The sequence below is a fragment of the Antrostomus carolinensis genome, unplaced genomic scaffold, assembly GCF_000700745.2.
Source record: "Antrostomus carolinensis isolate BGI_N321 unplaced genomic scaffold, ASM70074v2 scaffold32535, whole genome shotgun sequence".
NCBI lineage: Eukaryota > Metazoa > Chordata > Aves > Caprimulgiformes > Caprimulgidae > Antrostomus > Antrostomus carolinensis.
Genome location: NW_010317599.1, coordinates 22,923 through 42,522, shown reverse-complemented (window position 1 = coordinate 42,522; position 19,600 = coordinate 22,923). Strand labels below are relative to the sequence as shown.

General features: G+C 39.6%; 1 protein-coding gene across 1 annotated transcript in view; it reads right to left on the bottom strand.

The window, feature by feature from the left end:
* Positions 1 to 1,269: 1,269 nt before the first annotated feature.
* DAPK2 (death associated protein kinase 2) overlaps positions 1,270 to 19,600 on the bottom strand; it is a 34,009-nt gene continuing 15,678 nt past the window's right edge. Inside the window, exons 2-9 of the mRNA XM_010168635.1 lie at positions 16,329 to 16,550; positions 9,864 to 10,002; positions 7,945 to 8,074; positions 6,771 to 6,819; positions 6,077 to 6,103; positions 4,232 to 4,384; positions 2,809 to 2,854; positions 1,270 to 1,905 (exon numbers count right to left, since the gene is read on the bottom strand). Of these exons, the coding sequence (XP_010166937.1) occupies positions 1,270 to 1,905; positions 2,809 to 2,854; positions 4,232 to 4,384; positions 6,077 to 6,103; positions 6,771 to 6,819; positions 7,945 to 8,074; positions 9,864 to 10,002; positions 16,329 to 16,550 (1,402 nt within the window). The remainder of the gene's footprint in view (positions 1,906 to 2,808; positions 2,855 to 4,231; positions 4,385 to 6,076; positions 6,104 to 6,770; positions 6,820 to 7,944; positions 8,075 to 9,863; positions 10,003 to 16,328; positions 16,551 to 19,600) is intronic.

The following is a 19,600-nucleotide window of genomic DNA, read 5'->3' as shown; positions in this document are numbered from 1 at the left end:
TATATAAAGATCCACTCCAGATGGACTTGAGCAGTGATGTAGGGATGCCTGGCTACTATCTCTCCAATTCTTGTAGCTGCCTAACAGTCACCTTGCAGCAAATTTGCACAGCTAAGCAAAGGAGCTGTAAACTAGCTGCAGAACCTAGGCTGGCAACTCTTCTCTTGAAGAAGCTTGGCATCTCTTTTTCAGTCACTAACTACACCATCAGGGAAGAAGTGCATCCTGCATAAATAACTATTTATTGTGTCCAGAAATGAGATGGGTACATCTGTGCATATTAATACAGTATAATCAAATTACTTCTTTGAAATACAAGACAGCACAGCATGATTCAAGTTTGGACCAACTTTTCTTTTACTTTCTAAAACTTTAAAAAACCCATCTTCACAGCAAGAACACTAGTATCAAATCCCACATCATAGATTAAATTAGTTGCAGCTTTGTCATCTTTACTGTAAAAAGCAGATCAGAGGTCTATGTTACCACTTATCACTCACAAATTAATATTTGCACTGTAAATTTACATACATAGTTACTTGATGAGATCATTACAAGTTCCCAATTGTGTCTTTTGAATAGGATTTCTTTGGTATCCGACAGGAAACTTAGCTGAACTGTAAACTAAAGGCTTAATTAACAGCTAACACCTTGGATGGTAAAAGATTTCGCCCTGCATAATTGGCCTAAAAATAATCTTAGATTTTCTGTCTCAGTAGCCATTTCACAGAAAATTTCCACAGTACTAGATAAATATTAAATTACTACACTATTTACTTTGTTTTACAGCACAGATTTAACTCTTGCAAATAATTCTCTCATATGGTCTATAGAACTGCCTGCAGCAGGTCTATATGACTGTCTCCTTCATCCAAAGATGCTATCATGAGATTTTTATTAGTTTCTAGCCACACAACTTCTAGTAAGTACAGACTGACCTATTCTTTATTCCACGTTAATTATTCAGTAATCTTCAGGAACTGCAATACACAAAGAAGTATGATATAGGCAATGCAAAAGGCTGTAGGGTTAGATGTGTCCATACCACTGCAATAATCTAGTTCCTAAAAGTTCAGACACCAAACAGTAAAAAAACTTCAACACTCAGACCACTGCGAGTTTATGGTTTTGGTCAGCACCTAGTGCATCAGAATTTTTCTATTTTTGTTCTAGGTGATGTTTTTGTGTAGAATCTATGCACTGAAAACTTTTTAAACTGCTGTACATTGAAACATGCAGCAAACCCTGCACCTAATCTGACCTACAACATTATTGATTTGATTCTGCTACATCAAGATTCAGCTCTGCAAGGAATTCTTCACAGTGAGATCTATTTAAGAGGTCTGTTAGTGATTCATTAATATCTTTGTTGAAAACAGAGTCAAAGTTTCCATTCACACAGGCTTCATTTTCCAGCTGAATACTATTCATTAAATCCTGTATCCACTTGAGCTCCTCAGAAAGTTCTTGACTGAAAGATTCATACTGACGCTGCAGATCAGCATATCTCCCGGTTATGCCTGTAAGACTAGTGCCTACAGTCTTGATATCATCTTGTAGATGTCTTTTCAAGGATTCAATTTTACGGTATTCATACTTCAGCTGAGATAGTTGGTGCCTCACACTTTCATTCTCTTCTTTATACCAAGCTTCTTTTTCATTATAAATGGAAACCAGAGCATCAATGTCCTCCTGCAAGGAATCATGGGATGCAGCCAGAGTGCTGAAACCCCGTTCTGTAAGTGAAATGTCTTCTACTACCCGGGCAAAGCGCTCAAAGTTGATGTAGGTATTATTGGGAGGCATGCTCGAATGGCACTTTATGGTGTACTCTCTCAGGCGTTTTGTCTTCAGCTGTGTGTTCTCAACCTTCTTGTTTCCTTGGACTTTTGTTTCGTCTTTCAGCTGGTGAGTCATCAGACAGAGGAACCAATATTACTGAACGTTTACAAGACAGTGCAGTAATTGAAAAACTCTACACAAAGGATGCAGCCTGAACTTCCACAATGCTGGGAGATTCTTCGCTCCCACAGATTTTCCTCCATGCATTTGATTACAAGAAATAAAAAAACAAACACACAAACTAAAAAATGAATGTGACAAGTGACGAGCATTCATTCCAATGAGATAAGTGTAAATAACAGGGCCACAATTCATTTTCATGTTAATTTTTAGCAGTTAACAGTCTCAAAGCTATCAATATTTGTAAGTGGAAAAACAACAATCCTGAAAACACTCCAGTTAATGTTTCACACAATGCAGAGCAAAAACTGAATTTCAAACTTCCTCATTAGTCATGCTGAGATTAGCTAAATATATTTTCAATGAGAGACTTATCCAGAAAAGCAAGCAACATTTATGATGGAAAAAAAATGTATACAGACACATCAATGTAAGCAAATCATCACACTTGGTACAGCCATTATATCTTGAGAGAAATTGTATTTTTCACTTTGGCTGTCGTCAACTCTTAACTCAAGAAAGCAGTAAAGCAAACACGTAGTATATGTCCATGCAAACAAAGGATGGAAAAATGCAAAGCCCAGTCTAATGTAGGACACTGTAATGTGCAACAAACAAAGCTTTGTCACCCTCTTTTTTAAAGTTGATAATAAAATAAGTCATTTACAGAAATCCAAGGATTTAGTCAGACCCAACCAATTTCTTCCCAGTACATTTCTTTAAGAAACCTAGGCTCACTAAGTAGTCAGACAGCAGTTTTTCATTTAACACAACAGTAAGAGTGAGAATATAATTTGTGCTTTTCTCATGGTAAAAAAAAAGATGTGCCTCTTTATTCAGTCTTACCGTTATCCATGGATGAGACAGAGCTTCCTGAATTGTAAGCCGTTTTCTAAAAAACAACACCAAAAAAACAGTCTTGAATGAGAAATACCTGGTACACAAGTCCATTGACTCACACTTCTCCCAGGCTTTGAATGAAGCATTTATCAGGATAATGCCAGCACTCTCACATTCTAGGGTTATGTTTCTCCATGAGGCATACTGCTTGGGTGCAGTTTAGTGACTGTGCTAAGTAAGGAGCTGTCCTCACTCCATACAATTTTAATTCTTACTTGATCAAAATCTATCTGTATTTTTGTGTACCCTTCCATAAAAAGTGATAAAATACTAATTTGTTCTGTTCATCCTACATGCTTAGAAAATAAATTATTTCTATACACCTTTAATATGACTGTGTCTGAATCAAGGTATGCAACATTAATTATATCAAGACTGTCCTTTGGAATACAATATTACATCACTGCAGAAGCTGCCATCTCCTGAAAACCACAGTTCTGAGAGGAATACTTCAAATCTAATCAAACCTGATCAATCCTAACTTCCTTCTGCATTGAGGCAGTTCAGTGAACAGCACATTAACAGCACTGAGAATTAAAGGCAGAGACACAGCATGGCACAGGGACAGCCTCTGTACATGGGACAAATATCAATATCACTGTCTTGTCCTTTGTTAAAAGGAGATTGCTAGACCTGTGCAAACCTCTCGTCAAACCCCACCTACTCTGTCCTGTTCTAAGGCCTGAGGATTTGCAGCAATCTCGACCAAACAGCTTGCCTCTTTCTCTCTAATAGCTATTTTCTCCCCTAATGAAGCCATTAGAAAGAACTACAAGGGCCTGAGTTTCCTCCAGGACAAACAGGGTTACAAGGCAGGAGATGCTACTTCTGCATGCACCTTATTAAAAGCAAGAGAAAGTAAAAAAGGAACTGTGGTTCCTTTAAACTGGGAGTAAAGATCTGCATAGCTGTCAAGCAAATTCTGGGTGATTGCAACAGATGCAGAGAGACTTAAGGAACAATTCCACTATGAGCACATCTGAAGACTTTTCTGCCCTTGCATTACTGGGAGCATGTTCTGGGCTCATGTCACCTCTTTGCAAATAGTTCATAATAGACCAAAATACTGGAGGGGTAGTTACCTTGAACTAGAGATTTTGCACACCATTCTCAGCCCTTCACCTGCCAGTTTGTACCAGCTTGATCCAGGCGAGAATTAGTCCTGAAAGTGAAATTTAACTGAGAAGATTTGATTCTTTTTCTTAAGAGTTTCTGGGTGCAGTAATTAACTAGGTGCACAGCAGCATCCTCCTGTCTTCCTCTTGAAGGGCAATACACCCTGCAGGGAAATCTTTGCGGATTACTCGTCAGCCTATATTTCACCAAGTTTATCTTAGAGACAGATGGATCTTTCTGATTTTTTACTTACCGTGTATCTTTCACCAAGAGTTTCTGAATAAAGTCTTTTGCCAGGTCACTGGTATTGCTGAAAAATTCTTCATCAAATTCATAACTCACAGCTGTGATGTTGGCAAGTGTTTCTTGTTTAGTTTCTCCAAGGAAAGGTGAAGCACCACTAAGCCTAGATAAGCCAGAAAGAAGAATCAATTGGAAAAATAAACAGCAGAGGTCCCCTAATGAAATTACAGCGACTGTGTAATATACTCTCAGGACATTTGTGGATCTCATGTTGTAGCAGCCATGTCACATGGAGAATAACAGGTCCAGCTTAGGCTCACTACATCTGTGGTTATGAGTTAGACTCATCTTGAAAGTCTCTAGTGCAGCACTAATGGGTGCAAACAGATAGAAATGCACAGATTCTCCTCTCAAGTGTCTCATCGAAATAATTGCTAATCAAACTAGAAAAAGTTTCTGCTGAGGAGAGTCTCTACCCCTGTGAACCCACAAACACTACCAAACACTACGAGGCAGAAGCTTCTATTAGCTTCAAGCAGATAAAGTAGTGTTTCTATAGATTTTCTTTGAGTAAGAAAAGCCTGCCCCTAGTGCTTTTCTGACTGCAGAGCCACTAACAAGTTCCCTGAGCAGTGGGTTCAGCCAAGAGACCTTTCTCAGCTGCAACCAAAGAACAATGTGTGATTAGAAGTCAGGTGTGTGGCCTTGCCTAGGGGCCAACTGCTCCAGAGAGGTAGGGCCATGCTGCTCATTAAAAGTAATCCAAAAAACAAAAGGACTTTGGCTGCAATCAAATCCAATTGTTTCCGAACAATGCAAAATTTCATTCTGTTGGCACTCTGCTCCAACTGCAAGGATATAATGGAGACAACATCATAACAAAATGCCATTCATCAATCTGTACTTCGACAGAAAAAGCTTTCATCCTGCTTTGCCAATCTCTCAACTGTGACTGATGAGCTTCATCTTCGGTGACTATTTACCTCTGCTCCATAAAACTCAAGTGTCAGAACAGATTCATTGCAGACTCCTCCTGCCCTGCCTTCCATCCCCTCCCCAATCCACATGGATGCTGACTTGCAAAAGTCTGTTTTACAGGAAATGTTATTTTTACCAAGGAAATTGATCTCATCCCTTTTTGTGCTTATCTATTATGTCTAGATTTGACAGCATAGTTTCAGGATGCAGCAGGCTCAAAGCAGGACTGCAGCAAACTCCTGAGATCTTAACTGAGGTTTCGAATACTAAACTGCTTGCTTACATGATCCTGCTCAACAAATCTTTTACCCTGTCTGTATTGCCACTACCATGTTGATTGGGAATTTGAGGGTAAGCAGAAAGTTAGATGGGACCACCTGGGCCATTCATCCCAGCTTAAATTCACCTTTTTGAATATCAGTGACCATATTTATACATAGTAATCTAGACTGCTGCCTTTACAAACAAATTCAAACTTCCCCATTTTCACCTGAAATAACTCACCTTGTAAATGGCAACATTACTCTTTCTGTTTCTATTCTCTCCACACACTGGTAGCTCATAGCCACTCTATGAGCAACCAATATGCTTGGGCTTTTCCATCCTCTACCATTTGGAGCTGATGAGATCCCATAACAAACAGAAATGTCCAGTGATGCTAGAGACATTTGTTCTTTGTCTGTTCAGAACGACCCTCTTCTTTTACCCCATCCTTTAAACTTGAAAAGGCTGCAGGATAACATCTGCCCATTAGACAAACCACTGCCCACCCCATGCGTGCAACTTCTTTCTTAAATGACTAAAGGGAAGAGTTGTTTCACACTAGTGCAATAGAGCTTCAGGGACAATTCTACAGGAGTTAATTTATTGTACTCACAGTATGTAGGTGATGACTCCTATGCTCCTAAAAAACAAAGGAGATTAATTGCAGGCATTCTACATGACCTGTATTCCTCTTAATGTACACAAAAGACAATAGTAGTGCTAGCTGCTGTACAGGCAGGGGAGCCATCATGGCTTTAGATTACTGCTAATCTCTCTCAAAGAATAGCAGGGAAAACGTGAATTTTACATATAACTTCAAGTAATGTGGATATTTGAAGTCTCTGTGTATTTCCACTCTAGCAAGTATTTACTACAGTACACATAAGAAATACAAAGAAAAAGAAGCAAGGATCTTTTATTTGGGGTGACCTCTTTTGCCTGCCTTCTCGGCAGACCAGATTAGTACGCAGGTCTCTGCAGGCAGTGCTCTTATAAATAAAGCTGTCACAAGCACTGCAGTAACCCGTTTCCATTTAAGAGTGCTCCTCTGCAGTGGACAGTGGCAAACTGTTAACTCTGTAACTGCCACCACTGAAGTTTTTCATTGTCATTTTGCAGAAATTAAGTGTTTATCTTTTAATTAAAAACAATGCATAAAAATGGAAAGATGGAACAAAGTTTTTAACTGCACTGAAGTTTTTTTTTTGTTTTTAATTTGTTGCAGTAGAATGGATTCTATTCAGAGCAAATTTGGAAAAAGTAGTAGTAGACCAACCTGGGGAAAAAAAAAAACATAAAAAACTTACCACATATCAGCAGGTAGTCCAAGTGGTTCATAGTTTACTATTTCTGGAGCTGTAAGAAAAATTTAATCAAACATCAGCAACTGCAGTAACAAATTTTCACCAGGGTGACTTGAGTAGCAGATCAAGAATTGCCAAGAGGGAAAAAGAGGGAGTGGGAAAAGGAAAAGTAGTTATAGGATGCACTGTTTACAGTTTTATAGCCCTCATAGGAACTCAAGTTCACAGGTGTCCAGAATAGATTATGTAATCTGGAGCATAATGCTACTCAAGGATAAGGGTGAAGAAGATACTATATACTAATTACAGTGCAAATTATAACAAATAAAAAAAATATTTCACCTCCCAAGGATACTGTTACCCCTAAGAATCTGAGCTTTTGTTTTGTGTTTAACTGGTGCCATTACAGCTTTCTAATGGTCAGTCAGAAACGGCCCTTGGGCTAGAGACTGACATTAGGTGCCAGACTACATTGCTGTCCATGTCAAACCCTATTATCTTTGTAAGAAACATTTCCTTGTTGGAAAAACATCCCCATATAAGACTGCATGCAAGAGAAAAGACCAAGGTTATGAGATGAAAAAAGGTGTCTGTAACACTTGTGTTTAACTGGAATATGATTTACAACTCTCTCCCTGTCTCCTAACCCCAAAATCTCTAATTGAAACTAGTAGAAAGGAGCAATCTTAACCTAAAATCCAAGCAAGACAGATTAGAATTATGACCAGTAAGTAACAAAGAGAGGATCAGGCGGAGAAATGTAAGAGGATGTGCGGGTTTTGTACTCAACAAGTGTACAGTGTGAGTCAGTTTTATCTAGAAAGCAACGATAGAGATACCCATGTAATTGTGTACTTGTGTACTACAATGCAGGCAACTTACTTGCCTCAGGGAACAAGTCAGAAATTATTATTTGCATTTGCAGGGTTTCACAATCTCAATCCTGAATTTACATCTATAAATATTTATTTGGCAGCTACTCTCACAGGAGTAAAGCATCTGGTTTATAGCAAGCACCATTTACCTATTCCAGAAAAATACAGTAAGCCTCTAGATTTAGGTCACCTTGATACAAATGAGATTGCAACTACCTTTATCCCTCACTTCTTATCTTTGAAAAGATGCCTCAACTTCCTAATGGAACTTGCAATACAAGACAAAGGAACGGGTCACTCACCTACAAATTCTGGAGTTCCAAAAATGTTTTTAAATTCAACTCCATCTTCTATTTTGTGAGCCAAGCCAAAGTCAATGAGTTTGATATGTGGAATAGGGATGTTCTTGTCTAGAAGCATAATGTTTTCAGGCTAAAAATAACAAAAGATAGATCTTTGTTGTTATAATATTAATATCTTGAGAAAATAACAGTTCTCAAGTGCTTTTTTCTTCATATACAACACTGTAGAACAAGAAACAAATACCTGTGCCTAAGTATTTACAATTCATTCTTTTGATAAAGGGATGACAATTGTGAAATTTGACATCATTGAATGGATTAGAATTTCATAAAAGCAAAGCAAATCTAATGCAAGTAACATTTTCATTCCTTTACCTCATGCAAAACTTGCCCTCCTCTATCCTCCTGTTAGCACTCCTAGAGTTATTTTTTTAATGATGGCTATTGGCAGGATGAAAACAAGATACCCTTGCTTTCACAGTGAGACAGAAGCTTCCCACACTACTGTATGTAGTTCCCTAATCTAACAAAATATGCCAATAGATTATCAGCCCAGCACCACTGGGATATAACACAAAGTGAAAACTCAGTTTGTCTTGTCCTCTCTTAAAACAGAAAATACATCCCTTGCCCGCAGGGCCTCCTTGGAAGATGTCACACCCTGACCCCGTGGATTTGCCTCAGTTACAACTGATGCCCACATAACAGCAGCTAGCTGAAGCAGTGCAGATACCTGGTGCAGAGACAGAGTGCCATTGCCTCATCCTGAGGGAGAGCTGCACCACCAAATATTTTTCTGACAGCAATTTGAGTGATCTGTTCTTGGAATTTACACGCACCCCGTGAAGATTTGGATGGTAGTTTGCTAACCAGTTGCTTACGTTAGATGTGATTTGCAACATTTGCAATTACTACATATACGCCATTAACACTGACTTAAGACCAAGCAATTTAAGACAGAGACAGCATTAGGCACACATTTAGCACAAGGAATCACCATATATATCATGAGAATCTGGGAGGAGTCTATCTATAGCACACACATTATTAGTAATTAGTAATAAACTAACCTGCATTTAAAGTACATTAAGAGACAAAGAACATGTAATCTATCAGCAGAGTTTTTTCCTTTTTCGTTCATTTTTAAAGAGTCCTCTCTTCTTTTTTTATTCTACTTTCTCCTAGGGGATAAGTGCATTTTGAATGTATTTCTGGAAGCAGGAATATTTGAGGCAGTCAGTTCTGTAGCTGTGAGTCTGCTACTGAGAAAGCACTTCTAGTCTCAAGAACAACAGACTCCTAGCTTCAGAGAAGCATGCTCGTCTAGGTAGGCCACAATCAGGAGAGACAGTCTCTTCTCTATTGTCTAGGCCAGTTGTACTGATATTAAAGTCAAGGACTAAAGCTATAGATGTCACCTGGTATGGGAGGAAGAGAGTTCTGTGTGATGTGCTTTCAAGGCCCTAAGCAGCTAAGACAGCAAGAAGTCTTTCTGTTAACCATACTGCACTGGATGACATATACTTCTCATCTAATTCTAAACACAGTGGGAATTGGAAGCAGCAGCAGTTGTTTTTAGCTGGACCTGGCTCTCCTCTTCCCAAAAATGCATGTTTTCTGTACATCATTCTATTTTTTTTTTTTTAAAACAGCATACCTTGGATGATACCACAACAGCAAACAGCTGAAGGATGAAGACTTACAGTTTCTTTTTCTCAGTCAGTAAATATATAAGCCCATCCAAAAGTTACCACAGACATGATAAATGAGACTGTCTTCCTTGGAGCACTCAGTTGTGAAGTGCATTTTAAATGGTCTTACCTATAATTTTAGGCATGTCATCAAATACAGATATCTAATAAATTGTAGAAGGTACAGTCCTTCATTAAAAAACAACAAGTCTAAATCAGCATATTTACCTTTAAATCAAAGTGAGCAATTTTCTTAGAGTGAAGGTAATTCACACCATCCAAAATCTGCTTGATGAATCTTGTTGCTTCCTCCTCACTCAAAGACTCCTTTTGTGCCAGAAAGTCAAAAAGTTCTCCTCCAGAAACCCTAAAAAAACACACCAGAAAACATCCTGTTATCTACTGCATTGTAAGACATAAAATAAATGTAAGCACAGAAAACTAAAGTAGCAAAAAACTTCAATACAGTTAGAAAAACGCCACTCTTGCAGACAATCTAGAGTTTTGTGTTCTGGTCCCAGGTGTGCCAAAACTTCCTTTTGGTTTTAGCCCTCTTCCCTGTAAATTAAGCACTAGCTTTCCGCAATTCATTGATGCTGCAAGCGTTTGATTCATCAAGGATTATAAAGGACCAAATAAAGGTACATTGTTTGATGAATCTACAGACATGTATGTATTTCAATAGGTATAATTTGATGTTAACTACTTCAACTGCTATTTTCCAACATTTTCATTTTGGAAGAGATAGAGGAAATAGGACAAGTTATAATAGTCAACAATTGTTAAAGAAGTACTTCTCTTAGCGGTTGCCATCAGAAATACAAGGCAATAAGATTTGCCAACAGAATCTCTTTTCTTTCCAGAACAGACATTACATTGTTCTAATACAGATTCATACTTGATGTAACTGACAGGAAAGCATTTATTAATTTGCTGAATTTTTAAAAACAAACTAGATTGTAGCAGCTTGGAAGGTACCTAAAATTGTTTTCCCAAATCAGGGAAGGGAAGTGCCATTAGTTACTATGAGTTTTCACATCAGAACTGAAATACATTCCATGTATACTTAGTAAATAAGACTTCTATTTCTATAAAAAACCCTTCAGGTTCAAATGCTTCAAGTTAACAGTGTTGTGACTCAATAGACAAGTTTGATCACACTGTGTGCTGCAGAGGAATTCTGTGCAATCATTCCTCTGACCCCAGGCTCCTACACAACACTGGTGGTGACAAGATGGTTGATTCCCTACTCTGCCTCTTTCAGAGTAAACTATTGTGAACAGCTACAAAAACTGCAAAGAATTCAACTGCAAAAAAGAACAACATGTCAAAAGCCAGCAAGACCTTGGGCTTATTTCTCAGCTTCTACTGCTGCTGTGGGTGACAGCATACCTTGCTGTTCCAAAGGCAGAGATTTACACTGTACCTATTGACTTGAGCATTGATTACTGAGTATTTTTTTCGCAGCTCCTACAGTCAGAACTTTCTAAGCAACATGAGGCAGGACACTTCACCTGGGCAGAAGTCACCGCACTTCACCCAGGCAGAAGTCACTTGATGCTTTAATTGTTACAACACAATGGCTGGCAAACAAAAATAAATTTATATGACCCAGGAATATGTTGCAACTGCTGTCCCTGGTTGCCTCCTTCTCCTTCCTATTAATCTCAGAGTCTCAGCCTGTGAGACTCCTGTTTGGTCTCTGATTTTCTTCTTAGGTGACACATTCTCAGCACTACTATCAGCCTTGCTGGACAGGTTTTGTTTTACGCTGTGCATTTCAGGAGCCAGGGAACACTGTCTCCTTTCCATATTGTAGTAGGTTTGGGGGCCTTGGTTCATTAGTTTAAAAATTATTACAGCTGACTGTAATAATGTAACAAGCCAGTAAAGAATTCTGTAAGCTAAACCTGGTGGTTTCTTGGCAAAATCTGTGTACAGAGAGCAGGCAAGTTCCATTTCCTTAATGATTTCTATTCAAACTGCTTAAGTAATCACCTCTAGCAGGCACTACGGCCTGGTCATCAGGAAGCCAGCTGGACCAGGATACTTTCTTGTACTTTGTTGGAATTTAACCATGTAGGCACACTACCCTCTCTTCTTCTTTTACCCTGTAAAATCTCCTTGGCGATTGTTCCTTAAGGTGGTCGCTTTATCAGGACTAAAAATAAAAAAGTTCTCCCTGTCAGCCAGCCAGCCAGACCACGTAGCCCAGCCTGCAGTCCTCCAGCAAAAGAAGGTGCCACTTAAGGAGAGCACAGAAGCTGAGTCACTTTGTGAAAGCCATTCCTCCCACCTCCCCCTGGCACAGAGGACTGTGCTAAGGACGTTAAAGGACATCTTCCTGCCTGCAAGAGATCAGCAACTTTCTTTTGAGAAATCTCCTTTGCTAGACAAAGGAATGTCAGAAAATTGTTTAGATGCCCAGACTGGAGGTACTTAATTCCCCTTCCCTCTTGCCATCCCCAAGAGTGGTCACTTAAAACAGTTGGATTAGCTGCTCAGAGCACACCGGGGTTTTTGGCCCAATGGCAACCTCAGTAACACCTTGGACAAACCACTACGCCCAAGGCATCACTGAAGAAACTGTACAGCCTGCAAGAATGAGGATCACAGGAGATTTACTTGCTAGCTCCTTGCTGTATTTTCCCCTCTTCTCTCTAGTTCACACTAACCCTGAATCAGGCTTAGGCAGGGGAGACTTCCAAAGTACAGAACACAACATAAAAATAAAAATGGAAAACAAAAAAAGATTTAGAGAGTCTGAATCAGCAAAAGATCCCTTACAACAACCACATGAGCATTTCATTTTCTGAAGGTCAGAGACTGGCCTACATTACAAACAATACGTTAATCTCCAGTCTCTTGTGGTACAGCCTAAGATATTAGCCTAAGCTGCAGGGATCTTAAAAGAGTAATCTAAAGGAAATTTCAGCAGAAGAAATGTCATGATTTCTCATTAACAAATACTCAGGCTTTAAAAACAGGTTTGAGTAAATTGTAGAAATAGAGTGGTAAGCAGTTCAGTGCAGGATAATTCTTGAACTCAGAGAAACCCTCAGGCAGAAGGGACTTAGCAAGCCCAAAAGCGGGCCATTAAGGAATCCCAGAAAAAAAGCAGTTCAGCACTAACTCCTTTGCAGTAAAACAATCATAACTGCACCACAAGTTATATTTGAACATCCAGGGAGGTGTGCTTTTTAAATCAGCACCACCTGTAAAAGAGCAAATGCTCCCTTCTCAAAGGACCGTAGGTTACAGAAAAATCCTTTCCTCTGGTTCCCTCTCTTTACCTTTTACCATGTCACCTTATTCCCACGGCAAATGAAGAAGCAAGCAAATGATACCTTCGTTCCTCAAAGTCCAATAAAAGACAAATGACAATGCTGCCTTACTTCTTGGAAACAACTGTTTGTTTTGTGTACACTACCTTGACACTTACCAGTAGAGGAGACTGGTGTATCAATCAAACCTGCCCTGAGGCTGCTTTTGTTTGAGCAAAGGAGACTCAAGGCAGGGCCCCAGAGAGAGAGAACAGCAAGGTCACAAGAAGCAGTGGGGAGCATATACCTGAACAATGTGCACAAGAAAGGGCAAACCGTGTACCTGCCAAACTGCACGTAACAGTAGTGGACTTGGCAATGCTCTTCCTGCTCTTGAACAGAAGAAACAGCACCTGTAGCATCAACCTCTGTGTAAAGAGGAGACAGGTTTGCATGTGCCAGCAATGAGTTTGGGAGAGGGTCAACATTTTAGCCAAAGCCTCTTTTGAACACCAGGGTAGCTTCTTCAATTAATCAAGAACACTGGGGACATTCTTTTGAAGCTGAAGTCCACTGTAGCTTAACGAAAGATTAGTTAGCCAGGTGCTGCAGTGCTGTAATTTTGATAAACTGTAGGGAGTATGAGACGGATATCAGAGTGTCAGAAGGAGAGATCATCTGTTTACAGATAGAATTTAATTATCTTTATTAGCAATTATCATCATCCTCAATTTGTATGCAGCAGCTGAATATAATGGCCATAATCAGGTTAGAACTCAGTTGTTGCATTCAGCCTTTTAAAAGTGCAGTAAAAGCTACAGCCTGACAATAGGACACAAAATGTGTCAGGCCATGTGAGGACAAGAAAAAGCAGACAGTAAGGAAATGGAAGGTTGTTTTAGCACAAAGTAGCTGCCAGTCAGAAAAATCAAGTTCCTTTCCTGTCTTCCAATGCACGGCTACAGAGACCAACATTTGGCCATCGACATATACTTTAAAATTAACAGATGTTTATCATCACTCATATGCCACCTGTCAGCAGTCACATTAATCTCCAGAAATGCTCCCTGGCCTAAATGCTGGCTCCCCCCCAGAAAGCTAGTGGTTATTCCATCTCACTTAGGGATCAAAGCTTCATTGCCTGGATTTCATACACAAGGTCAAGGCAGGTGCTCTAGGGAGCATATGTTCTACATAACTTCAGCCATGCTGTCTGTATTTCATGCTTCATACATACATAAAATTGCATCATTACTAATTACCTAAAAATTGTAGTAAGTAGAAGACCTCAAGCTGTGTCCTTGCTTACAGCTTTACTTTAGTACCATCAACTGACAAGCAAAGGATACGTCATCTTCTGCACAGCTCCTCTTAAGATTCAGAGCTTTGTAAACTAGGTGGTATTGATTCCACAAAAGAGCAGGACACAGCCCAAAAAAGCTTAAATTGATGTGAGTCTTCCTTCACTACATGACAAATTTTACCCCCTTAGGCCAAGGCCATACATCCTGACCAGCAAAGCCCCATTTATTAGAAGACCTACTTCCATTCCTGGCTCTGAAGAGTACCGGCTCACAATTCTCCTCTCTGCTTTCTGTGACAGTGTTCCTGTTTCCCCTGGTTCTCAGTGGAGATTAGGAAGTCCGAGCCACACAAATGCACACAGACATAAATTTGCACATGCACTAAGACAGTTTACCTCCTTTTCAACTCCTTAAGGTAGACCAACAGCATACACTATGAACTGTATAGAAGGAGATGCTTTGGACATGGGTTTATACAACCATACAGAGTCACTCCTACACTTCTATTACAGCCTTGATCATCAGCCATGAAACACCAAGGATGGCAACAAGTGCCAAGTTTCATCCACATTCATTATCTAAATTTGGGTATGAAGACACTCAAGTCACTTGGGGTCTCCTTTTTTTCATTTCTTGAAAAAGTGAAACAATTTTATCATGGCAGATTATTTTTTTACTCAATAATTGGCATTAGGCAACTGCAAAGTTTTCTTGAAATGACAAACTAACACATCAACAGTAACACAGTTAAATTTGGGGACACTCAAATGTTCTACAGCATTCAGCAGCAGATGCAATGCAGAGGAGCCAGTGATCTTCCTGTGACCTCTCAGCCACTACAGGTCAAATCTAATACGCATCAGAACAGTTGGCAAATAGCACTAAGAACAGAAAGCCAAACAGCAGCAGGTGACTTAGTTCCCCTCTCTTCTTCACAGTGAAGAATTTGCATCCCTGGGGGGAGCAGGAAAAGCTGAAATGAGTTAACTGACCTACCTAAAGTGATGATAATTTCCTGTAGCATTTAACACTTCAGTATACTCAGCCTATCTGATATTAGATCAGTTATTTACTCTAATTATCTTCCCTTGCTGTTCCACACTAGTAATACAGAAAAGTGCTGCAGCTGGTCTATGCGTCCTGCTTTACCTCTGCCAAAGCAACTCTCTATTCTTTTGAGATATCACTAGTCCCTTCTCACAAAACCTCTATTTTAGCCTCTCCAATTTAAGCCAAAGTCACACAAACAGGAATAACTCTTCCAATGTCATTTTGATTCATACTGGGTTGCAAGGCCGAGAGGCAAAAATGCTATTTACACAGAGCAAAGCTCTCCTGGCCAGGCTGGAAAGAGGTATTTCTTTAAAAAAAACCCACAACCTCTTATTCCCCTTTATTTGTTAGGATCCTTCTACATCATGTTACATTTTCCAAAAGTGAAGAAATTCCATCACACATACATTAGGGTCAGCACCGAAATGACTGTGTAAACTTTCCCCTCAATACACGTTTCAGATTAACATCACATAACCAACCCCTGCATGCGATCCCCAAAACATAATGACTTTGAAATACTGTTAAGATGATATACAGCTTTCCAAAACATGGTCAGGCATGTCTGTCCAAATGGCAGACTTTAAGATTCAAACCACGCAGCAGAAACAGGCAAAACACATTCAAAACAAGCTGTATGATAAGAGATTACATTATTAGCCTGCGGCCTGCATCTGTCTTAAATGTTTCACCTCAGTTCCATCAAACATACAAGAAGGGTGACAGAGTATAAGAAACAGCTGATGTCTTTGGGATGTAGCATTTCTAGGCTGATGAAACAAACAGCCAAACGAAATTCTCACAGGTAATTTAATAGCTATTGTAGAGACTGGAAATTTTGGTACTGCTTCATATTCTAATAAACTGGCTTTTTCCTACATAGTAAACATCTGTTAGGTTTTTTCACTTCCTTTCCAGCAAACTCATCCAGTTCTCCTGCCAACATCTATAAGGGCTGAGAACACAGTAGCTCCATTTTAACAGTGCCTCTAGGTTCTGACAGCCTCTGCAGCCCTTTCTGGTTCCTAACTTAACTCATCCTACCTCAGAGGATAGGAAGTCCCCTTACTCACAGCTCAAGGATGAGGACTACATCTGTCTTGTTCTCATAGATGTCATGCAACTTGATGATGTTGGCATGCAGAATCTGCTGCAGAATAGTAACCTCCCGTTCAATTTCCTCACGTCTCACTCCGCGGCGGCTGGCCCGACTCTGACGTTTTTTAATAAACTTAGCAGCATACTCCATACCGGTGCTTTTTTCTCGACATTTTTTCACGATAGCAAACTGGCCACTGCAAGGACAAGAAGACAAGAAAATTTCCCTTAAAGCTTTCATATAATCATAGCTTCCCAAATAAACCATTCATATCCAAAGCTTGATCCTGCAACCCCTGAGCAACACTGCTAACCATACAAACTTGTTCTTGGTACAACAGTGAGGACTGTCAGAATTCTGCAGTTAAAGTCACTAGAGCATAACAAGGAAGCCTCCTGCTGTGTCTGAAATTTAGCAAAACCCCACAGTGTCTGACAAGAAGGGAGGACAAATGTTACAATCTCTAAAAAACTGTTCATGTTTTAATGAATAGGATCTGCCTCAAAAGGTTCAAATTATCACTCCTTCACTGGGTAATGCTCAAGGTATTAAAGTCTGCAACACACCACTGGATGTTCTGAAAGGACACACATGCATTTAAGTATTTTCCTTAAGAATAACCTATCAGAAAAGAACTCAAAGGATCGATAAACCTTTGTACTGGCCTCCAACAAACAATTTTCAAATAAGAATTGTTTATTCATATTTCTGCACTTCGCTTGATAATTTAACTGTAAACGTAACTAGAGTAAGTGCAGCTTTCTCACCGCACTTCAAGGACAAAGAATTTCCCACTGTACCATATAGTAAAGTGGTTGCATTAAAGTTTAAGATGTGCGTAGCTGCCATTTGCCAATAAAATTTTCCTCACTTTGGTTCCTAAAGGAAGATATTCCAACACCAGACAGCTGCAGAACTGAGCCGATGGATAAGGTCATGCACTTCAGTCTGCTTTGTTTAAGTGCACAATGCATCTTGTCATAACAGCGAGATTAAAAACTAGCAAGCTGTAAGGGCAGGACAGGACTTTAGTTAAACAAAGTTTGGCTAAAACTATTACTTCATGAAAGTTGCATTTTGGTTTGGCAACTTGATATCAAAATGGGGGGGAGGTAAGCAGTATCTACAGAATCTCAGTGATTTGGAGGCAAGGAGTCCCTGCTTGAATCTGTACTTCACCCTTTTCATAATAATTGGAATGAAAAACACAGAAACTAAGTCTACCATATGCATTCCCCATATCCTACCAAGTATTCCTTAGTGAGAAAAAGCTCAGGTTTTATCAATGAATACTTGATAGAATCATACTTGGGGCGGGGGGGGGGGTTTTTGGGGGGAGAAAAAAACCCACCAAAAATATTTCACTGCATTTCCACCATGAAATACCTTTTAAAGTTCTAGGATGCTATATGGCCAGAAAGCCCACAGTTAACCAACAAACAAGGCAGGGAAGCCTCTGAGAACAGTGCAGTGAAACAGTTACCCTTGCCTGGCATATGTAAAGCCCAACAGGTACGCAAGATACTACCACCAAAAGAACTTTCTAACAGAAGCCCTTCTCTCCTCACATTCACAAGTTTCTGCTGGATGTCCAACCACTTTACAAACAGAAAAAACAAGATACTGAGCTCTTTTTTATACCCAAGAGCAGCCCCGTTCTCCCCTGCCACAATGTACTGTATGTCTAAGATCTCACTCTGTAAGAATTGGCAGGTCTCTGGTCCCAGAGTACATGTTTAGTATCAGATATTTCCTTACTCAGGGCATTATACCCAGACTTGCAAGGAAAAGACTCATCTCACAGATAACCCTCACCTTTAGCCACTGTGATTTTATCAGCCAGGATCTCTTTAAAAGAATCACAAACACACTCATTAAGTGCAGCCCCCCCATGACTACAGTGTAGAAGCTCTGAGCTGTTACTGTTTTCAATATTATTATATCCTTCACTGGCTTGGTAAATGAGAGATGCAAGTACAGTTGGAACTTAAATTATGCAGCATACACAGCAATTATATTCAGAATCTTATAATTATGTAATGTACTTGGTGCTTCATTAACACAGACGGCTGGTTGGAGTCTGTCTTAAACCTACAAAAGCAAAGAAACTACAAATTCAGGCTGTCACTCAGTGCTCACTGCTCTCAAAATCTAACATTCCATGGCACAGGCAGCCTCTCATTTCCAAGGGTTCACACAATGCCAGACAGCCTGAGGTACTTCTTTTTGGTTTTCCTTTTCAGACATATCCTAAACACTTCTCAGGAGAGAGGCAGGAACAGATGGGACAAGTGTACTTATCCCTTTAGGAATAATCAATCACAAATGGAGTCAAGACTGCAGCCATTTGTCAAATCCATTAATTCATTCAAATTTCTGCCTCCTGATTTTATCATTACATGCAAATCCTAGACAACTAGGGAATGAAATGCCTGCTACAAAATCCCCAAATTTGCCTTAAACATTCTGCTAAAAGAGTTTGTTCTGCAGTGCTGGGAGCTGTTTATGTGAAACATTGTGGGTTTCATTGTTTGTTTGTTCATTTTTTGCAAGACATGCATCTTTTTTGGTTCAGACTTTCTAAACAGACACGGTACTACCATTACTGTGTTTGCTTCCTTGAGCTCACTCTGGGGACATAAATTTTACCAGCAAAGTTCGGGGAGAAAATATTATTTTATGACTGCTGATTATGGGAATGAACCCAGCCACTTTTGCATTTAAGAAGTCCAATGATACTGTGAATTTTGTACATTTTTTGTTTATTGAAAAGCTTACAAAAATAATGACAGCATAGGAATTCCCATCTTCTCCTTTGACATACTTATAGTCTGGGGCAACTGCTCATCACATTACTCCTTCCCTTGTAATCTAATATTTCCCCCTGCATGTGTACCCATGAACACACACTCTGTCTGCTTCTGTCCTGGCCTTTAATACCATTTTCTTTATCCCTTAAATATAGGTTTTTGCAGACAGTCTTTACTGAGACAATTTGTGACTGAATAGAAGAGATTGCAAGCCACAAAGAAAAAGACAAATGCACAATTTCTTACCTCAAGACATTTGAGACCATGACACATAGCAAAGGGTAGCATACAGCTCTATTTTTGTACCAGACTGTATTGGGTTTGCATGGCAAGGTTTTGGTAGCAGGGCAGGGGGGTACACACAGGGGTGGCTTCTGTGAGAGAAGCTGCCAGAAGTTTCGCCCATGTCCAATGCAGCCAATGCCAGCAGCTCCAA